This window comes from Lampetra fluviatilis, chromosome 31 (genome assembly GCF_964198595.1).
Source record: "Lampetra fluviatilis chromosome 31, kcLamFluv1.1, whole genome shotgun sequence".
Taxonomy (NCBI): Eukaryota; Metazoa; Chordata; class Hyperoartia; order Petromyzontiformes; family Petromyzontidae; genus Lampetra; species Lampetra fluviatilis.
The window spans coordinates 10367881-10385900 of record NC_136305.1 but is presented as its reverse complement, the minus strand read 5'-3'; the positions used below and the strand labels follow the sequence as shown (position 1 = coordinate 10385900).

General features: G+C 49.6%; 2 protein-coding genes across 12 annotated transcripts; one reads left to right on the top strand and one right to left on the bottom strand.

The window, feature by feature from the left end:
• Window positions 1-1654: 1654 nt before the first annotated feature.
• LOC144943539 (anterior gradient protein 3-like) lies at window positions 1655-10500 on the bottom strand. Of its 5 annotated transcripts, none has more exons than XM_078871092.1 (11): window positions 10308-10500; window positions 6852-7040; window positions 6209-6300; window positions 5649-5757; window positions 4962-5069; window positions 4091-4154; window positions 3702-3754; window positions 3169-3245; window positions 2856-2919; window positions 2587-2670; window positions 1655-2110 (listed from the first exon to the last, which is right to left on the bottom strand). In XM_078871092.1, the coding sequence occupies exons 1-11, from the start codon at window positions 10498-10500 to the stop codon at window positions 2061-2063; spliced, it is 1083 nt and encodes a 360-aa protein (XP_078727218.1). In that variant the 3' UTR covers window positions 1655-2060. The 5 variants fall into 5 exon arrangements, with proteins under 5 accessions (XP_078727218.1, XP_078727220.1, XP_078727221.1 ...); XM_078871094.1 differs by having other exon boundaries at window positions 5682-5757; XM_078871095.1 differs by lacking the exons at window positions 5649-5757; window positions 6852-7040; window positions 10308-10500 and having other exon boundaries at window positions 6209-6289.
• On the top strand, window positions 6253-17993 carry CYBA (cytochrome b-245 alpha chain). 7 transcript variants are annotated; one of them, XM_078871098.1, is made up of 3 exons: window positions 10631-10709; window positions 14745-14827; window positions 16291-17993. In XM_078871098.1, the coding sequence occupies exon 3, from the start codon at window positions 16315-16317 to the stop codon at window positions 16855-16857; it is 543 nt and encodes a 180-aa protein (XP_078727224.1). In that variant the 5' UTR covers window positions 10631-10709; window positions 14745-14827; window positions 16291-16314; the 3' UTR covers window positions 16858-17993. The 7 variants fall into 7 exon arrangements, with proteins under 7 accessions (XP_078727227.1, XP_078727228.1, XP_078727224.1 ...); XM_078871101.1 differs by lacking the exons at window positions 10631-10709; window positions 14745-14827 and adding an exon at window positions 6253-6295; XM_078871102.1 differs by lacking the exon at window positions 14745-14827 and having other exon boundaries at window positions 10630-10709.
• Window positions 17994-18020: the final 27 nt, after the last annotated feature.

Below are 18020 nucleotides of genomic sequence, written 5' to 3'. Positions count from 1 at the left end.
ACCGCGCACACAAACGCCGTGACTCACCTGGCGCGGATCATTCTGTTGTCGCGTCGTCCAAGCGCAGCAGCGAGGACGAATGCGCAGAAGAAACAACACTTTTATACTTTGATTAGCGCATCGTGTAGAGCTCGTCGACAGGAATATATTGCCGTATCGTTCGCCTTCAACAGACATAAAAAGACGTTGCAACGCAGTTTATGCGAGAGCCGGGGGCATGTGGGACCTCGGGGTCCCGCCATAAGATTCATATGCGCTGGGCTTGAGACCAACAGTTTTAGATGTGATTCAGAGGCAAAGTGTTTGGCTTGGTTCAAGCAGTAGGTGGCGACACGAATACACTCACTGTAACGCCGTATCTGGCAATCCGATCTTTCCTGTGCCCGAGCTCACAGCGCCACGAAAGAACCAGGGGGTACACGATGCACACCTCCCTCAGGGCGGATGTAACAGGAATAGGGCCGCTGGCGAAGACACCGGCGGGCGAGACCTGTCCATGATCCAGACGCATCCACCCGTGTTCAGTGGAAATTTACCAGCGTCCCGACCGTGAAATACAATGTTCTTGCAGTCCCCGTGTTCAAATAATGCCTGATTGATGAGCATTTACTGGAATTGCCCGTCCTGGAAAGCTGGTTGAAATCTCATTTCAAAGCACCCGAGCTTTGCTTTATTCTCCACAAAGGCCCTTTGAGCTAATGAAACCCAATTCGGCGAGTCGACCAGGCTTGCCCTACCCCCACAGCCCCCTACACACATCACCCCCCCCCTACACACGCGAAAGGGCGTTGATACGATCAGTTGCCATGGGTTATGGCCAAGCATGATGGTGCTTTGGAAGCAAGGGTTGGTGGAACACGGAGTATTGAAACTTCAACTCAATGGGCAGAGACAGCCAGCACAGCAAGTAGGTTCTAGAATCCGTCTTGTGTTTACTATTGAACATTATCTCCTCTTACGTGTGGGTTTTCTCTGGTTCCTCCCTGGCACGAACACCTCTTAAAATAAATGACTCGAAGATCCATCTCAAAAAGGTTACGAGTCAGTGAGGGCTGTCCTGGGAAGTCATTAGCGCGTGCATTTCTATACGCGTTCACGTCACTTGGCTGTACCTGGGGGAACTGGAAAACCAGGCTTCCCCCACCCCCCAGTTGCATAGCTTAGAGCAGAGTCCAGGAGGCTCGGTTCTGCCCGTGTACCTACCTGGTTGACACACCGCTCCCTCTTTCCTCAGCTGAATGGGGGTAGCAGTCGCTTTGACCTTTGCTAGAATGCTCAGGGGCAGGGCAATGCGCACTTTGAATGCTGCATTCGTTTTGTTTGGAGCATTGGTTGGCGTTAACGCCCTTTCCAAACACCTCGTGTAACTGCACCCCCCACTCCCTCCTCCTGTGCAACGAGGCCATTCAGTTCTGCTGCGATGTCGACAGCAGTTAAAAGCCACCCCGTGCCTTTAACACAAGTGCCGGCAAGGTGCAGCTGTGCGCCTGTCAAAATTGTGGCTCCTCCAGAGCCACACAATGCACACTGCTGCTGGGTCTCGTGAGCTCATATGTATCGGGGGTAAAAATGATGCTACTCTGTGGAATTGTGCACAGAATACGATCGCACACGATGGCCACACGGGTTTTGACTTTTATTTTAACAACCAGACACACTTGCACGCACCTAGAGATGTCCACGTTGTTGCTTCAGTAAGTTTCCATTTCATTACTGCAAACATGTACTTCACAGATGCGTGTTAAAATAAAAATGTCGCATGGGATGATTTCGGTGAAAAAAAAATTACGGAGGCATTAACCTGTAACACAAAATACAACACTTAGAAAGCACAATTGCGAAAGGGGGAAAACAAAACATGCTTGTAAATCGATTAGAGAAAGAAAAATAACATACAAGGCAACAGACATTTATCAGTGTGTGCTTGTTATTTTGTGTGCGTCTTCTGTAACCCTTCCCCGAGTCCACGTTAGGGATACTGCAGGCCAGAGGCAGCGCACAGACGCACGGAGGCACTGCACCGTGCCACCACGTGCGCCTGATGGGAGAGGGCCCCTGCCCTACAGCTCGTTCTTGAGCAGCTGCTTGGCCTTTTTCATGTTGTCCATCACTGGAGGAGAAACCGGACAGAGGCAGTTTTAAGACCGGCACATAGGCGAAGGTTGGGCACACACGGTTTTTACATTGTACCAGCTCATTGTATTGATCCACTGCTGGATGAGAGGGACCCTCCTCCATGCCATAGAGGTTGTGCGGGTTATGATGTTTTCATATTTTGCGTGGGATCAGTGAAGGCGGGGATTATGGACGTGAGAGGATAGATGTGCAGTAACGACGACGTATTTCACCGAGTGCCCTCTCCTGCTCACCTTGTCATCTCAGAGCCCCTTACAACCCGTTTATGGGTGGTGCTCACCCAGCCAAGTACAACGGAGGAACAAACCCAGCTTAACTTCCTTCATCCGAGGTGATCAGGCACATTCTGGGCGGTTTGGTCATAGGGGAAAGGGCATGCATTTACATCGAGGAAAATGTACTGTAGGGTTTCTGTGCAACTTGGCAAAACAGGGCTGTGGTGGTACTCACGGAGATCGATGTCCTTGGGCTCGTAGGTGTACAGTCGGTTGTGGTAGGGTCCCGTGATGTCAGCTCTCACCGTCAGGGATGGATCTGCCACAGAACATGAACGTCATCACCACCGTCTGCTACAAGACTCTACAGACGGCAGCAACAAAGCTGACATATTTAGACAGTTGACGAGGTTCTCTGAGGGTTTCCCTGGCTGCTCCTCTTTGTGCTCATGACAAGGTGTGTGTGCGTGTGTGGCTCAGCAGACCGTGCTGGGAATCACTCACCCACAAACATGATGCGCGGCACGTAGGCCCCGTCCGGGCTCAGGTTCTTATCCGTCGTCTCGTGCTGTTGGCGCGCGCGCACGTGGGACACCCTTGTGCATTAGTCGCGGCACAACAGGACGCTCGCAGCGTCGTAAAGCAACCAAGCAGGAGATGATGCTGTAATCGCATTAGCAGCATGTGTGCCTTATTTCTATTGAGTAAAATTGCAATGTGACATACACAGTCCTCTGGAGACGCAAGAGAGAGTTCTCTTATTCTCCCGCACATTTTCCCCCCCACAAAATATGGCCGCAAAAAAAAGACCCTTTACCATGAGATTGAGCATGATGAAATCTTCATCTGCCATCTTCTGCAGCCCTTGTGATGAGGCAAATGCTTTTTTGAGGGCTGGGCAGAAAGAAACATCAATGAACGGATGTTTGTGATTTGACCGGGCACACACGAGTTGAACATTATGAGACCTCCTTTACCAGTGGCAAAATATAATAATAGGTTTTTACCCTTTCAACTGGTACAAAAACTGACACCTTTATACAAGGCATCATGTTTGCAATAACCACAACACAAGCAGTCAACGTCATCTGGTCCAACACCAATGGAGACTAGGCTCTAAGAAAAGCTGTCTCGGGTGTGGACCATCAACTTCAAGGACAGTGCATATCATTATCATCATCGGAGTTGTTTCTTTTTGTTTGCATTTTGACTGCTTGTGTTGTGGTTATTGCAAACATGATGCCTTGTATAAAGGTGTTAGTTTTTGTACCAGTTGAAAGGGTAAAAACCTATTACTAGAGTTGAACATTGTGCCATGATGGGCCGGTGTGTGTGCCAGTAAAGACTTACACTGGCAGTATTCGCAAGACTCCAGGTGATGAATCACCATCAGTGGCTTGTTGCTGTTGGGGGTGAGGAGAGGGCAGGGTCACTTTACACCACAGCCAAAGCTGAGAGCAAAATGGGACACAAAGGCCTCCTTAAGGGCATCACACACAAAGTGGCCATGAAATAACTGCCCACCGTTCATTTATCAGAATATTTCTTTATTCTGGAAGAATCCGATGAGTTATAAAGCTTTTTTTCACATGTCTAGTAGCCACGAGGCTCCCCTTAAGTGCCCAACGCTGATAGAAATGTTCAAATCAAGGAAGCGATTGGCATTTGCAGTGAACAACCCTTAGCAGGATACAATTGATAACATTTGCAGATAAAACGGAACTTTGAAATGAACTTACGAATTCTGGCTCTTGAAGAGCCCCTCCTCGTAGGTCTGCACCCACTCGATCTCATCGCCCCACCCTGCCAGGAGACGGTGACAGAAGCGAGGAGGGAAGATCAGAGGAAGAGTCAGAAAGGGTGGCCAGTGGAAGCAATACAATTCACTCAATAGCAGCAAAGTGATTTTAGGATGGAACTTTCTGGTCTTTATTTCCCCAATCAAAGTTGCCGAGCACAACAAGCCCAAAGGTCCAAAACACCAAGCAGTCAGCAACCACAAAGAAAACTATTCAAGTTGCATTTCTTGACTAAAGCAAGGTTATAAGAGCTCTGGGGAAAAAAACCAACGATGGGAGGGAATTCCGAACAATGTTGCTAGGAGAGCAGGGGAACGCACGACGTGCATCTACTTGTTTGACTATGTTCCCTCAATCCGCTTCGTATGGATATTGATTTTCTTTTGCACCGTACATAGCCAACCGTGCTAATAGGAGGTGCTCAGTGACGAACTGGGACTAAAATCGGCCCAGGCACCGGTCCAAATTGGCCTTTTGGGCTGATAAAAAAAAACAAATGGGCAGGTGAGGACGAATCTTTGGGGCTGCCGAATACGGGGACTCAATGCCAACTGAGAGCTTGAATAAGCAATGAAGCATTCACATTAAATGTGATAAAATATTTTTTACTCCGATTACATTTTTTCTTTCCCCACACATACCGGCCCACCGGGTATTTGCCCTATGGCCAATGCGGGCCCGGAGAAGTGCTTCACCAACAGATCGCCGCCGCTCGTGTGATCGACACGTTTTGAAATCAAAATTGGAGGTCCTTCGCTGCACCCTCCCGGAAGAAGGCCGCAATGGCCGTGTCTGGATGCGGGTAGCACACCTCGAGAAAGTGTCTGCGGCTTCCTCTTGGTCATGGATGCAGTGGCGACCGTCAGCACCGCCGTCAGGCACATCACCAGGGTTGTAATACACAGCTTCATGGTAGCAGCTGCGATGGACAACACAACACAGCAGCGTGCTCAAGCACCAACAGCAGAGGAAATAATAGCCTCGATCACCGTTTCAAACAAATTAAATGTTGCTTAGTATCCTTGATTTGATTTAAGCAGGAGATTTTATAAACGCACAGCACCGCGGTTGTAGCGCAGAAGTGAAACGGTTGCTTCGTTGGTAAGGATTTCTTGGGTCACCTGAACTAACACAATGTTTTTTAAATATACATTTTAATTCAACACGTGTAGGTGAAACGTTACAATAGATTAATACAGCACAATGCGAATAAGGCCAAGTAAAAAGAAAATCTAAATAGCAATCACAATAAAAAATACTGTATGTACAAAAATACCAAGGTGGCTATTTACAAAGGAGAGTGATGAGATTTCGGCGACTTAGGTAGTAGTGAAGAAACTTTTTTTACACGCAATCTCATCAAACGTGCACCGGCTTAGGTAGTCGGGGTGAATAAAAAAACCCGAAAACGAGCGTGGGTCGTAGCATTCACTTAAACGTTGCGGTCGAGGCCAATGCTACGTCGAGACACCCAGTGGCGTTTGTCGAAATCGCGCACCTGACGAGGAAGGTTCAAGGTGATCTCGCTCACGTTGAGCTACACGAGGAAGCGCGTCTGGCGACTTCACGCCGGGATGGGCGGACACCACCGGCTCTCTCGCCCACCACTTCGACGCAAAGATGGAAGGGAAAGAAAAAAAACCCCAAGCCGGCTCACAGACACCGGCCACTCCACCCTGGCACTACTGCCTACATCTGATCAAGTAACTGTAATGGTCTATTATTAGTTGTGGGGGTGGGAATGCTTGCCACTAACCGCCCGAGGTTTTCACGATTACAAAAGGTGGTACAGTATATATACGCGATACTGTGTCGATCACGTCCTGGCTTCTTAAAACTTCGCATGACCGAATTTAACATCAAACTGGGGCGACGTTTCGCTCAAACTGCTTTGAGCTTCGCCAGGTACTGTGTGCGGTCTTACTCGCAAATCTAGCCTGTGGCAGAAGGTCGCTCTCTCTCTCTCTGCTTGCACTACACTCTCATCGTCTCCCTCCCTCTCCTGCAGCCTCGCGGCCGTGAGTGCAAAGCAAGCTCGGCCTCGCCGTAAGCGCTCACCTGCTCGCAGGACGAGACGACAGGTCGGACGCAACGAGGAAGCCGGCGGTCTCCCAACTTCTTCACACCTGGAGCTGCGTGTGGGCGGTAACCTGTGCACGCCCACACACACCTCTACACGTCGACACGTGCACGCCCCATACAACTGTACACGTGTACACGAGTACACGCCCCACACACCTGTACACGTGTACACGTGTGCACGCCCCACACACCGGTACACCTGTGCACGCCCCACACACCTGTACACGTGTACACGTGTGCACGCCCCACACACCGGTACACCTGTGCACGCCCCACACACCTGTACACGTGTACACGTGTGCACGCCCCACACACCGGTACACCTGTGCACGCCACACACTCCTGTACACGCCCATACACACAAAGACCCCCCCCCCACCACTGCCCGAGTGTTTAACACACTGGGACCTAGGTACGCATTTAAGGCTGAGTCGACCTAGGGTAATCCCACAACAAGTTTATGTGTTCGTCGTCGATGTTGACTGCGAGCGGAAAACGAACTCGGGTGGGCGGGTTCGTAGCGTTGTGCGCTTACCGCTGCACCACCGCTCCCCTTTGTAGAACATTTTAAACAAACTCACACCTGGATACTGCCACGCGGTGCGAGCCTCCGTCTCACCTGTAGTGAGTCCAGGCGTGGTGGTGCACACCTGTGAGACGGCGCTTTTGAAGGCAAGGGTTGGTGGATCACGGAGAGATTCGTGAAGCTCCCAACGCCTCCCCTCCCCCTCCCGTGTGTCCCTGCAAGTCTCTACGGGCTGCCGAGTGTTAGCTCCTGGTGCACGTGGTGGGGTTTTCTCCAGGTGCTCTGCATTGCCCGCACGCGAAGCAAAACGCCGAACATCCCAATGCAGAGGAGACTCGATTATCGACTTACTGCGGCTTTTATGGACAATTCGATTAAATACGATGATGATGATGATAGTGCTTGCTTATGAACCGCATTCAACATTGGCTGAGAAACGGTAGATGTTGGTACACTGCATATGCGCCCGGGAATTTGAGTTCTTATAAAATAATTAACCACGCGCACTAATCATTGACTGGGCCGCCCTTCATCGTCGTCTGTGCGTGTGTGTCACACTCCAGTCGAGTGCTACAGCCGAGTGTGTGTGTGACAGTGGAGTGGTTTTAAGTGTGTGTGTGTTTTATGAGCGTGTGCGTATTCCACGTGTGTTTTATACGCGTGTATTTTATAGCGAGCCGTCTATGTTGGACTGTGTGGGGGTTATCAGCAAGGTTTGTGCAACAATTCATTGAATCAACGGGTTTGGGTGTTTGCCACTGTTTGGCCAGAAACCACTCGAGCTGAGAGATGGGGGAGGGGGACTCCGTTGCCTGTAGTGACGGCAGCGGCGTCACTCCACGTGGCCGCGGGGAGACGCCACGGGGCGGGGCTTAGGCGCCCGGAGGGCGGGGCTTAGCGCCTGAGGGGCGGAGTCCCCCGGCGCAGTAAGGATGATTCGTCGTTGTGTGATTGGCTGGCCGTGCAAGGTGGGGGGGGCGGGGGAAGAGGGCCCTCCCCCTCACCCCGGCCCGAATCTCCAGGCTCCACGAGGCGGCCCCCCAACCCCTCCCCAGAATCCAGAGTCGATGCATGAGACACGTGTTGAGTCGGGCACGTGTGTTGAGGCGGGGTCGTGTGTTGCGTCCAACACGTGTGTTGCGGCGGTCACGTGTGTTGAGACGGGCACGTGTGTTGCGGCGGTCACGTGTGTTGCGGCGGTCACGTGTGTTGAGTCGGGCACGTGTATTGAATCGGGCACGTGTGTTGAGTCGAGTCGGACGCGTGATGCGTCGGGAGCGTGTTACGGCGGACACACACAACAGCGGGGGGGGGTGGGCGTCAGCTGGCATAGCCGTTGCTGAGCAAAAACTGGCATAGCTGGCTCAGCTGGTAGTTTGGCAAAGCTGTTCAGCTGGTGCAGCTGAGCAGGTTTCTGAATCTGAATATTGATTCTGGAGGAATGCGATGAGCTATGAAGCTCTTTTTCACAGATGTCCAGTCGGGACGGCTCAGAACGTTACAACAAAAACACGACATGAGTGTAGCATATAGGAAAGGTAAACAAATCACTTTAGAAAAGATACGTAAAAATAAACGATTTTTTTCTGACCAGGTAAACCCACTGAGCTATTAACTTATTTTTCAGAAGCGACCTGGAAACTAATTATTGGTCAACAAAGTGGCATACCACGTGTACATTTATGGCAGCAAAATAATCTAAATAAGTTTGATGGGCTGCCTAGCGTCATTCATCAGGGATGCGTGGCAATCACCTTCCGTGCAGCTTCCCGCACTATGTAGTATATCGTAACCGGTCTACGTGATGATAGCAAATGGACAAGGCTGGTATCGAAAATATGAGGCCAACGCGCCCGAGAGAACGACCGCATCGGAGATGGGGCGATGAGAAGGAGCTTCGTTGTGTGGACGCGAGATGGATTGCGCCATCGCAGAACTTCGAGATATTGATGGCGTGGGGGGCCTTCACTTAGCAGTTGATCGATCATGGCTGACGATGAACCGGCAGCGGGCTTTGCTCGCTTTCTTCTGGATATCCGGCTTTAGCGTCCACTCCACCGGAGGCGAATTACGAGGTTCACCGATTATGCCGATCGTGTATGTGTAGATGTTTATCACGAGACATAGGTGATAGAACTTTAGGCCAATTCTGATCTGCCATATGAGTGAATCCGTAAATGTTGGTTTTCGAATTCATCCCCATATATTTGAGTGCAATATTGGCTTTGTAGCACTGAATGTAGAATTGACACCACTCTATTGCACATGCAATATGGTGGGATTATTGAATAAAAAAAAACACATCTTTATATTCTGCATAGAAGGCGAACAAGGGTGAGGAATGAAATGAAACAATACGCTCAAGACGCGACGTTTCCTGGCAGTGCTTTAGATTACACAGGCGACAGTCAAATACACAAAACGCCATCTGACTCACCCCAAAATCCCCCGCCTGCAGGATTTACATCATTGTATGCAAATAAATAATTGACAAACCAAGCTTTCAGTGTGCAACAGAAGTGAAATACAGCACAGACATCAGTGACAGTAATACGCTCTGGTTGTGGGACTCAGTTTATTGTATAATGGACTGAGGTCAGAGAGTTCCAAGTTATGATTTCCCACTTGTGCTAGGCTGGCTTAAGAGTATGGATTATTAGCGTAAGGCACTAACCAATAGAATACATAGTACGCCGATGAATAACAATCCTATATTATTGTCCTGTCACAATATAAACTGGATTCAGAAAAAATAAGGCGATATGGATGTGGCGTGTTAAAATGAGTCCCGGATTAGAATTCGAGACTGCTCCGGCTGAGTTAAGGCCTGGAGAGTTCCATTATTAAAGGTTTAACACGTAGACTTTTGCGACCAATATCCAAAATAAAGGGTTTTTTGGGGTTAGATTGCGTAAATATAAATGTGTCGTTACCCACCACCATCGGACACAGCCCATTAGTAAGGTTTGTCACGTAAAGGAAACACGCCAATGTGTTACTCCGTCAGCATACCGGTGTGTTGGAGAGTAAAACCACAACATGCACCTCCGATTTGCACGTTTGGCGTACGTACGGTGCAAAATAACTTCAACATACATACAATACAACATTTATCCATTATTATAACAGATAGTTCTACACAACTACTGTGGCATGTGCACACTATCAGAGCCCCTGCTGATACACGTGTGAATGGACCGCACTGTTGTACACTCATCTACAAGCCTTTGTCTGGTTTATTTTGTTTAGCCGGGTGAGAACTCAAGAGACAGAGTAAGTCTCATTTGCAAGTGACCAGGCTAATTAAAATTACAAAAGCAATAACAAGGAACTAAGTACAACAATTAATCAAAAATAAATCAGTGAAATAACAAAATATAAATCAAAGTAAAATAATTGCATTACAGAATAAATCGAAAATACAGCACGAACTGACGAACATGAATCAATACCGTATTAAATGAAACAAACTTTCTGTAACGTAAGTTGTCTCGGAAAAAAAACTCCTAAACGACGTTTATAGTCACATTTTATTTGAGAAATATTCACCTGGAATAAAGTTGAGTATCGCACTCGTATTTAAACATGACATACATGACAAAGTTGGATTAATGCCGTTGCCGATGATGGTGGTTCCTCGACCATACTTCACCGCGCTGGTCCGTGCGGGTTGGTGAAGACTATAACCCCACACAGTTATTGCATCTTGCCCGTGGGTAGCAATGTTCTCAAGGCACGGCATGGCCTAGTTCCGCGGGGAATGCGAGGAATGCAGCAACTTTGAAGGGGTGCCAGGAGGCGAGACGGGGAGCCAGGAGGCGAGACGGATGAATACCATCGCTAGATAATGACCCGCGGGTCCCGTCCATCAGTGGCGGCAGAACACGAAGTCAACTTTTGCTGTCCGACGCTCAGAGACCCCCCCCCACTCCCAGGGACAAGCCCGTCCAGGTAAGGTGTCCGTGCAACAGGTGAGTGAAGGGTGAATGAGTGGGTTGGTGAAGGCTGGGGCAGTCAGACAATTGAGACGCACGCATACAGACATGGAGACGCAGGTTATGGAGCAACCGGATATAACCAGATATTAGAGATACACACTAACGAACATGTTCACAGACTGGTACCCACGCTAAACATACAGGGCGGACGGGAAGTCTCCATATCCCTTTACCTCTGTGTTCAAGTAGAACATGGTGAGGCGCGGGTATAGGGACTTCTCGCCCACCCTCTAAACTCTACAGGCATGCACACCGAGATGGAAGGTGAGATAAACATACCCAACACACAAAGACTCGCACACACATATATACACACACAAGCCTGACCGACAAAAATACATGCATGCATACAAAACAAAGATCCCCCGTATAGCCTTAATAGACCGGTTGGGGCAAATGCTGTGAGCGAGCACCTATGAAGTCCAGAATGGCACACGAGGGGGTGGGTGGCCAGCATCACGCTCGACCGCCTTTGTCTCCTCATTCGCGATGTTTACACACCGCACCAGGTACTCATTGAGGCTGAGTCGACCTAGTGAAGGCCCAGGACCAGTCTCAGCTAATCGTCACTGGTGTTGGCCGTGAGTGAGAATCGAACTCGGGCATTCAGGTTCGTAGCGCAGCGTGTCAACCGCTATACCACCGCTCTCCACACAATCGCAATACACTGGCTTGGCTTTATGTCTATCTATCTCTATGGGTTTATATGTATCTATTTGTCTCTGGGTTTACTGTAAGGTCCTTAGTTTGGGTTGCATGGCCGTGAATTGTCTTTAATGTGTCTATATGGGTCTCTGTGTCTTTATTTGTCTCTATGTATCTCCATGTAGTCAATATGTACGTCTTTGTGCCTCTAGAGGTTTACTGCGTGGTCTGCAGTTTGGGATGCATGGCCACAATCGCTCTCCAGTGGCTTGTGTATGTAATTTCCCATGTACGCAGGAGATGTGCGCAGAAGATGTACGCAGGAGATGTGCGCATCGGCCGTTGACGATGTTCCGATGCGGTTGATGGTTCCACTGGTGCCAATTCAGAAATTGAATATGTATTTATACTGGAGGAATCCGATGAGCTTTCAAGCTCTTTTTTCACAGATGCCTAGTAGGGACTGGTCAGAACGTTACAACAACAATAAACATGATGAGTGCAAAGTTTCTGAAATATAAGTAAATCACTAAAAAATATATACAAAACACTAAACTGTTTTATTTTACCAGGCAAAGTCCACTGAGCTAATGGCTTCCTGGGATGACACACCGCCCCGGACTGCCATGCAACTTGACAAAAGAGTATTGGGACTTGCTGAGCCTTTACTGGGGAAACATGGCAACGAAAAATAATCTTGTTAATTAAACGATTGTAAAATTCATCATGAGGCCTCCTTTGCCAGTACCAAAATATAATAATAGGGGTTTTCCCCTCCATGCGCCTTTTGGCATCATCTGGTCGAACAGGTATGAGACTAGGCTCTAAGGAAAGCTGTCTCTGATGTGGACCAATCCGTTTCAAGGACAATGCATAAATTATCAGGGTGTGTTTTTTGTTTGCATTCTGACTGCAAGTATTGTGGTTAATGTAAACATGATTCCTTGCAAAAGGTTTCAGTTTTGTCGCCAGAAAAAAGGGGAAAACCCCTATTATTGATTGTTAATTCGTTGCTCACAAGAGGAATTACGTTATTGTGAAACATTCCTTGAGGGCCCTGTAACTCGCTCTCTGCAATATTGCGGGTTTTTTCCTTCGTTCCATTGCTGCCGCACTCAAGCACTCGGGAAACTGGCTAAACAGGGGTCCCTTAATTCGTGGTAAGAAAAAAATACGTACGTGCTATCTTACCTATATTTGGTGTTTAAACATCTTTACACATCTCTCTGGTGTAGGCCAATCAGTCTCAAAGACAATGCATAAATTGTTACACTATGTAACACAATTTTTGTTCCTGGGTACTAAGTGTTAATTTTTAATTGCTTATGCCTAAGAAGTATAGAAACTGGCTATTATTCCTCACAAACTTTGCTTTTGTGACCAGGACTTTACGTGAACGAAAGACACAAACTCGCCCGTTTTCTCATTGAAAATAAGTACATTTCAAAATATCACTGTCTTGGTCACAAAAGCAAAGTTTGCGGGGAATAATATCCATTTTCTGTACTTTTGAGGCATAAGCAATTAGGAAATAACACTTCCTACCCAGGAACATTTATTTAGTTACAGTGTTATCAGAACACGTTTTGTTTGCATGCTCACCACACGTAGTGTGTGTGGTTAATGCTGACTTGCCGCCTTGCAAAATGCATCTATTTGGTGTTTAGAACATCTTAACGCTTCCTGTTTTATTGCCAGAAAGGCTAAAACTTATTCTTGATTTTTTATTTATTTTACACGCTTTTATTTAACTCACTCTGTCGTATCCTCAAATCTTGTAACTCAATTTTAACCCACTTCCCAATGTGGTATCGACTGCAAACTTAGTATACGTATGTCATACTGATGACAATACTATATTATATCATAAAAAAAACATTTTTTTAAAGCAATCATTGTTTATATAGTAGTGGGTTTTTACCCTTTAAACTGGTGCAAAACTGACACCTTTATCCAAGGCATCATGTTTGCAATAACCACAACACAAGCAGTCAAATTGCAAACAAAAAGAAAAGAAACAACTCTGATAACATTATCAGAGTTGTTTCTTTTTGTTTGCAAAAAGAAAAACAACTCTGATAACATTATCAGAGTTGTGTTTTCTTTTTGTTTGCATTTTGACTGCTTGTGTTGTGGTTATTGCAAACATGATGCCTTGGATAAAGGTGTCAGTTTTGCACCAGTTTAAAGGGTAAAAACCTACTACTATAGTTTGCCACTGGTAAAGGAGGTCTCATAGTGCATTGTTTATGTTATATTTCGGCTTGGGTCTAATTGTCCACGTTCAACTCACGTTGGCTGTAAATCACCACGGTTCCTTACGTTGTGGCAAGCTTCGGGCCCCCTTTCCTGGAGTCGTGGAGTTCTGCCAGTACTAGTACATTTCATTAAAGCGTGTTTTTTAAAAAGTATGTTTTAATATTACTTATTCATTCACTTTCCACGGGATCTTTAAACTTTGTGAGCGCAGCGTCGATGGAGTCACAGCGCCACCTGCCCTCAGCAGCCGCAAAGCTTCAGTCGCCGTCCGTTCGATCCGCCTCCAGCCATATCGATCCGGATCAAATAAACAACAACGCGATCGATAATTCTCGTTCACATTGCTCCGCAACTCGGCCCCGTTCTCTTCGTGCCCCTATGCGTTCACACACTCTCACTTTACTGCTGCTGCTGATGTTACTTCTGCTGTGTTCTGGAGGATTTGCAGGAAATCTCTCCCAAGCGATCGATCCCGACGTGCGCGCGTTGCCTCTGCGTGGGATCGGGAACACGATCACCGATTGATCGATTGACGCGATCGCTCCAATGCGCCATCGCGAGTCATCAATGCACGGCTTCGCTCGTGCCCCGCGTCGCGATACAAACACCGCGATGGATCAACTTAAACGACGCCTCCCACGATATCGAGGACTGTAGTTGGAATCGGTGCGAGGAAGAATCGATACCCGACTCGTAGTCGCGTATCGGCGGCGAGTAACGGAGCGCACCCCCCCCCCCTCGTGCCCCCCCCCCCCCGCTGCCCCCCCCCCCCCGCTGCCCCCCCCGTCTCCCCCTGCCCCCCACCTCCCTCTACCCCCCCCCATTTCCCTCTGCCCCCCCCCCCTCGTGTCTCCCCTGCCCCCCCCCCACCTCCCTCTACCCCCCCCCCACCTCCCTCTACCCCCCCACCTCCCCCTACCCCCCCACCTCCCCCTGCCCCCCCCCCACCTCCCCCTGCCCTCCCCCCCACCTCCCCCTGCCCCCCCCCCCGTGTCTCCCCGGACCCCCCCCGGCCGCCCCATGGCCGCCGCTGTCACCACCGTCCCGGGCCCCGCTCCTTGGCGCCGCCGCCGCCGCCCTTGAGGCGGCCCCCGCTGCCGCTGCTGCCGCAGCGGTGAGGACATCTCCCCTCCTCCTCCATCTCCTCCTCCCCCTCCTCCATCACGAGTGAGCAGCAGGAGGAGGCGGCGGTCGCGAGGGCAGTCGTCTGGGTCGGTGGTCGCTGTGGGGCGCGGTAGTGTCGTGGTTAACGCGCACGGGGCTCCGAAAGCCGACGACCCGTTGGTCCACTCGGCTTCACACGGGGAGCTGGTGCCACGCGTATACAACGCCGCGAGGGAGACAAAGGCGGCCGGGCGCGGTGCTGGCCACACACCCCGTACCGTGTGCCGTGTTGGCCCTTCGTAGGTGCTCACGGAACCATCAGTCTGCTCCGGCTATACGGGGGGTGGGGGCATCTTTGTCTTTTGCTGGTAGTGATGATGGTGGTGATGATGGTGGTGGTGATGATGATGGTGATGATGGTGGTGGTGATGATGATGGTAGTGATGATGATGGTAGTGATGATGATAGTAGTGATGATGATAGTAGTGATGATGGTGGTGGTGGAAGTGACGATAGTGATCGTGATTGGTGATGGTTGTTGATAGTGGTAGGGATGCTGGTAGTGGCGGTGTTTATGATGTTGATGGTGAGGATGATGGTATTTGGGTGGTCGTGGATACTGGTTATGGAAGCGATGCTGATGTTCAGATGGTGGTGATGGGGGTCGTGATGATGGTGGGTGGTGATGTTGATGGTCATGGCGGTCGTAGGCATGATGGTCATTGTGATAGTGGTAACGATTGTGCGGTTAGCAAGTGATGATTGAGAGTTTTCGCGGATATTCACGAGATGTTGGTGATGGAGTGATGGCTTAGACGACGGCGGTGATGTTGGTTAAACGTGAACGTTCATATTGTTAGACTGATCGCGGGGCAGAGTGAGACTTGAGAGCTGTCATCCTGATTGCGGGGGTTGAAGTGTCAACCCCGTGCATCGCTTGGGATGGGAGAGGAATGGGGGTTTGCATTACTTCCACAAGTTTTCGCAGGGCGACATCTAAACACATGGCGCTATGCAGCATGTGTCCTTGACGCGTCTCGCCGAGTCTCCGGGAGGAGCACGGGGCGATGACAGAACGACTGCTGCAGGAATGTCGCTTTTATTGTCGCGGTTCCGCGTGTTGTGCGCCAGAGGGCAGTGCAGTAAACTTTAAAAACAATTTCCACAGGTAAGGCCCACTGATCTATATAGCTCTTTTTCAGAAGCCGACCTCAACGGATGTGGCTTATCATGTGGAAATGTATAGCAGCCAGATACTGTACTCTCAACGCACGTTTATAAATGTGGAGGGGAAAACCCGAGGACAGAAAAATCCACGCGACCATGTGGAGAACATGAAAACTCCAAATATACAGGCAGTTAGGGTCGGGATCAGTCCCACGACCTCCTTCATACTCGGCAAGGTAATTAACATCTCGCAAAAAAATGCAAATGTATGGTAAAAACAACCCGGACAACCTGAACGGTGTGGGGAGACCCTCATCCAACAGTGGATTAACAATTCTCTCATCCCAATCTCCCTGCAGGTGCTTGGGAGGAGAGGCCTCGTCATGGGCGAGTGGGGGCCGTGGGCCAACGAACAGGCGCTCGCCTCGGGCCTCATCCTGGCGGCGGGGGGGCTGGTGGCGGTCGCGGGCCGCTTCAGCAGCTGGGGCCTCGCTGCCTACGCCGTCGCGGCCGGGGCCCTGGTCGTGCTGCTCGAGTACCCGCGCGGTCAGGCGGCCTCGGGCGGCACCGTGGAGCGCGACGGCCAGCGCTTGGTGACGGCGGCCGTGGCGGCCCTGGGCCCTCTGTCCAGGAGCTACTACGCGCGGGCCGCGCTGCACATGTCCCTGGCCGTCCCCGGAGGCCTGCTGCTCTCTACCGTGCTGGGGGCCATCTGCCTCGCTATCGCCAGCCTCGTCTACCTGGTGGCGGCCATAAAGGGCGAGGTGTGGAGGCCCGTCGGCAGCCGTGGAGTGGCAAGCTGGCGGGGGACGCGGAGGGAACCGCCCGGAGCCCCTTCGCCCGTGGAGATGGGACAGCTCAACGAGACTGCGGTGGTCGTGCCTGCCCTGGTGCACGCCACGGCGCTAGATATCAGCTCCATGTAACACTATTCTATTTAAGCACCACCCCCCTTCCCACCGTTTCTCCGTTCTCTGCGGTGTTAGCATGTGACGTGTGAACAGGCGTGTGGGAATGATTTGGAATCTGGGCAGGCGAGAAGCCACCGGGGCGCCTTGTTAAATAGCCAAGGGGGGAACCTTGAGGTGGCACAGTAAATGGCTTGGGCCCCCTGTACAAAAGTTGAAAGTGCACCACTGTGCCTCCCTGCTGCTGGTGTTCCCACACCTATGTTTTGCACAAGAATATGGATGAATCTGCATATTTTTTAGGCATATGAGTGTTGACGATAACTATTAACTGTGGATTTCTTGCCCAGCTTAATCCAGTCTGATTTTATAATTTTATAAAGTATTTCTATAGCTATTATATAAACCCGTATGCAATTAGCAGTGTTCACTTTTTACATTTGCAAGCCACTGAACTGGCAAATTAGTCTGTTGTACTCAATACTGTAGTGCCTTTGTTATACCTGATAGTTTACCTTGCATTCATATTATATGATACTAGTTTACAAAGAGCTTTCACTTTGTTTTCAATACACTTTGGCATTTTAAACTGCAAGTGACAAATTATTCGACGACACTACCTGTGCTGCTCTGTTCCCTTTCTACAGTGTTATCACTCGCCACATAAGCTAGCATATTTTTACTTGCACCACTGGGCCTGCTGCACATGGTTTTAAGGACATGGGCATTTGTAAGCATTTAAATTACTGGCTATCCACCCACCCATCACAGTGCCTTTTTCCTCCATGTCCTCCTCATGGGCTTGCAGCTGTGTGGCCTGAGTCCAGCGCACGGAGAGCGTTGCCTGGAAGGCACCAATAGCAGAGCAGAACCGCTGCTTGATGCGCTGGATAGCAGCACTCCATGTGGAGGCACACTCTCATGATGGAGCTGTAGCGGGATTAGCGAGGAGTGTGCGAGACCCCAGTTTCTGTTGTCCATCACAGCTGTCTCAACTACCCTTGCTCTCATTGTCTGGGGTGAGTGGAACACACCGTCAGGGGTGTATAAAAAATATATACTTTTGAGTGCTGCATGATATTAAAAGTGCTTTAATATGTACATCATGAAGTTGCTTGACCTATGCATTTACAATAAAGATTAATTATATAATGTATTGGGCTTAAATAGTGTGTCATTTA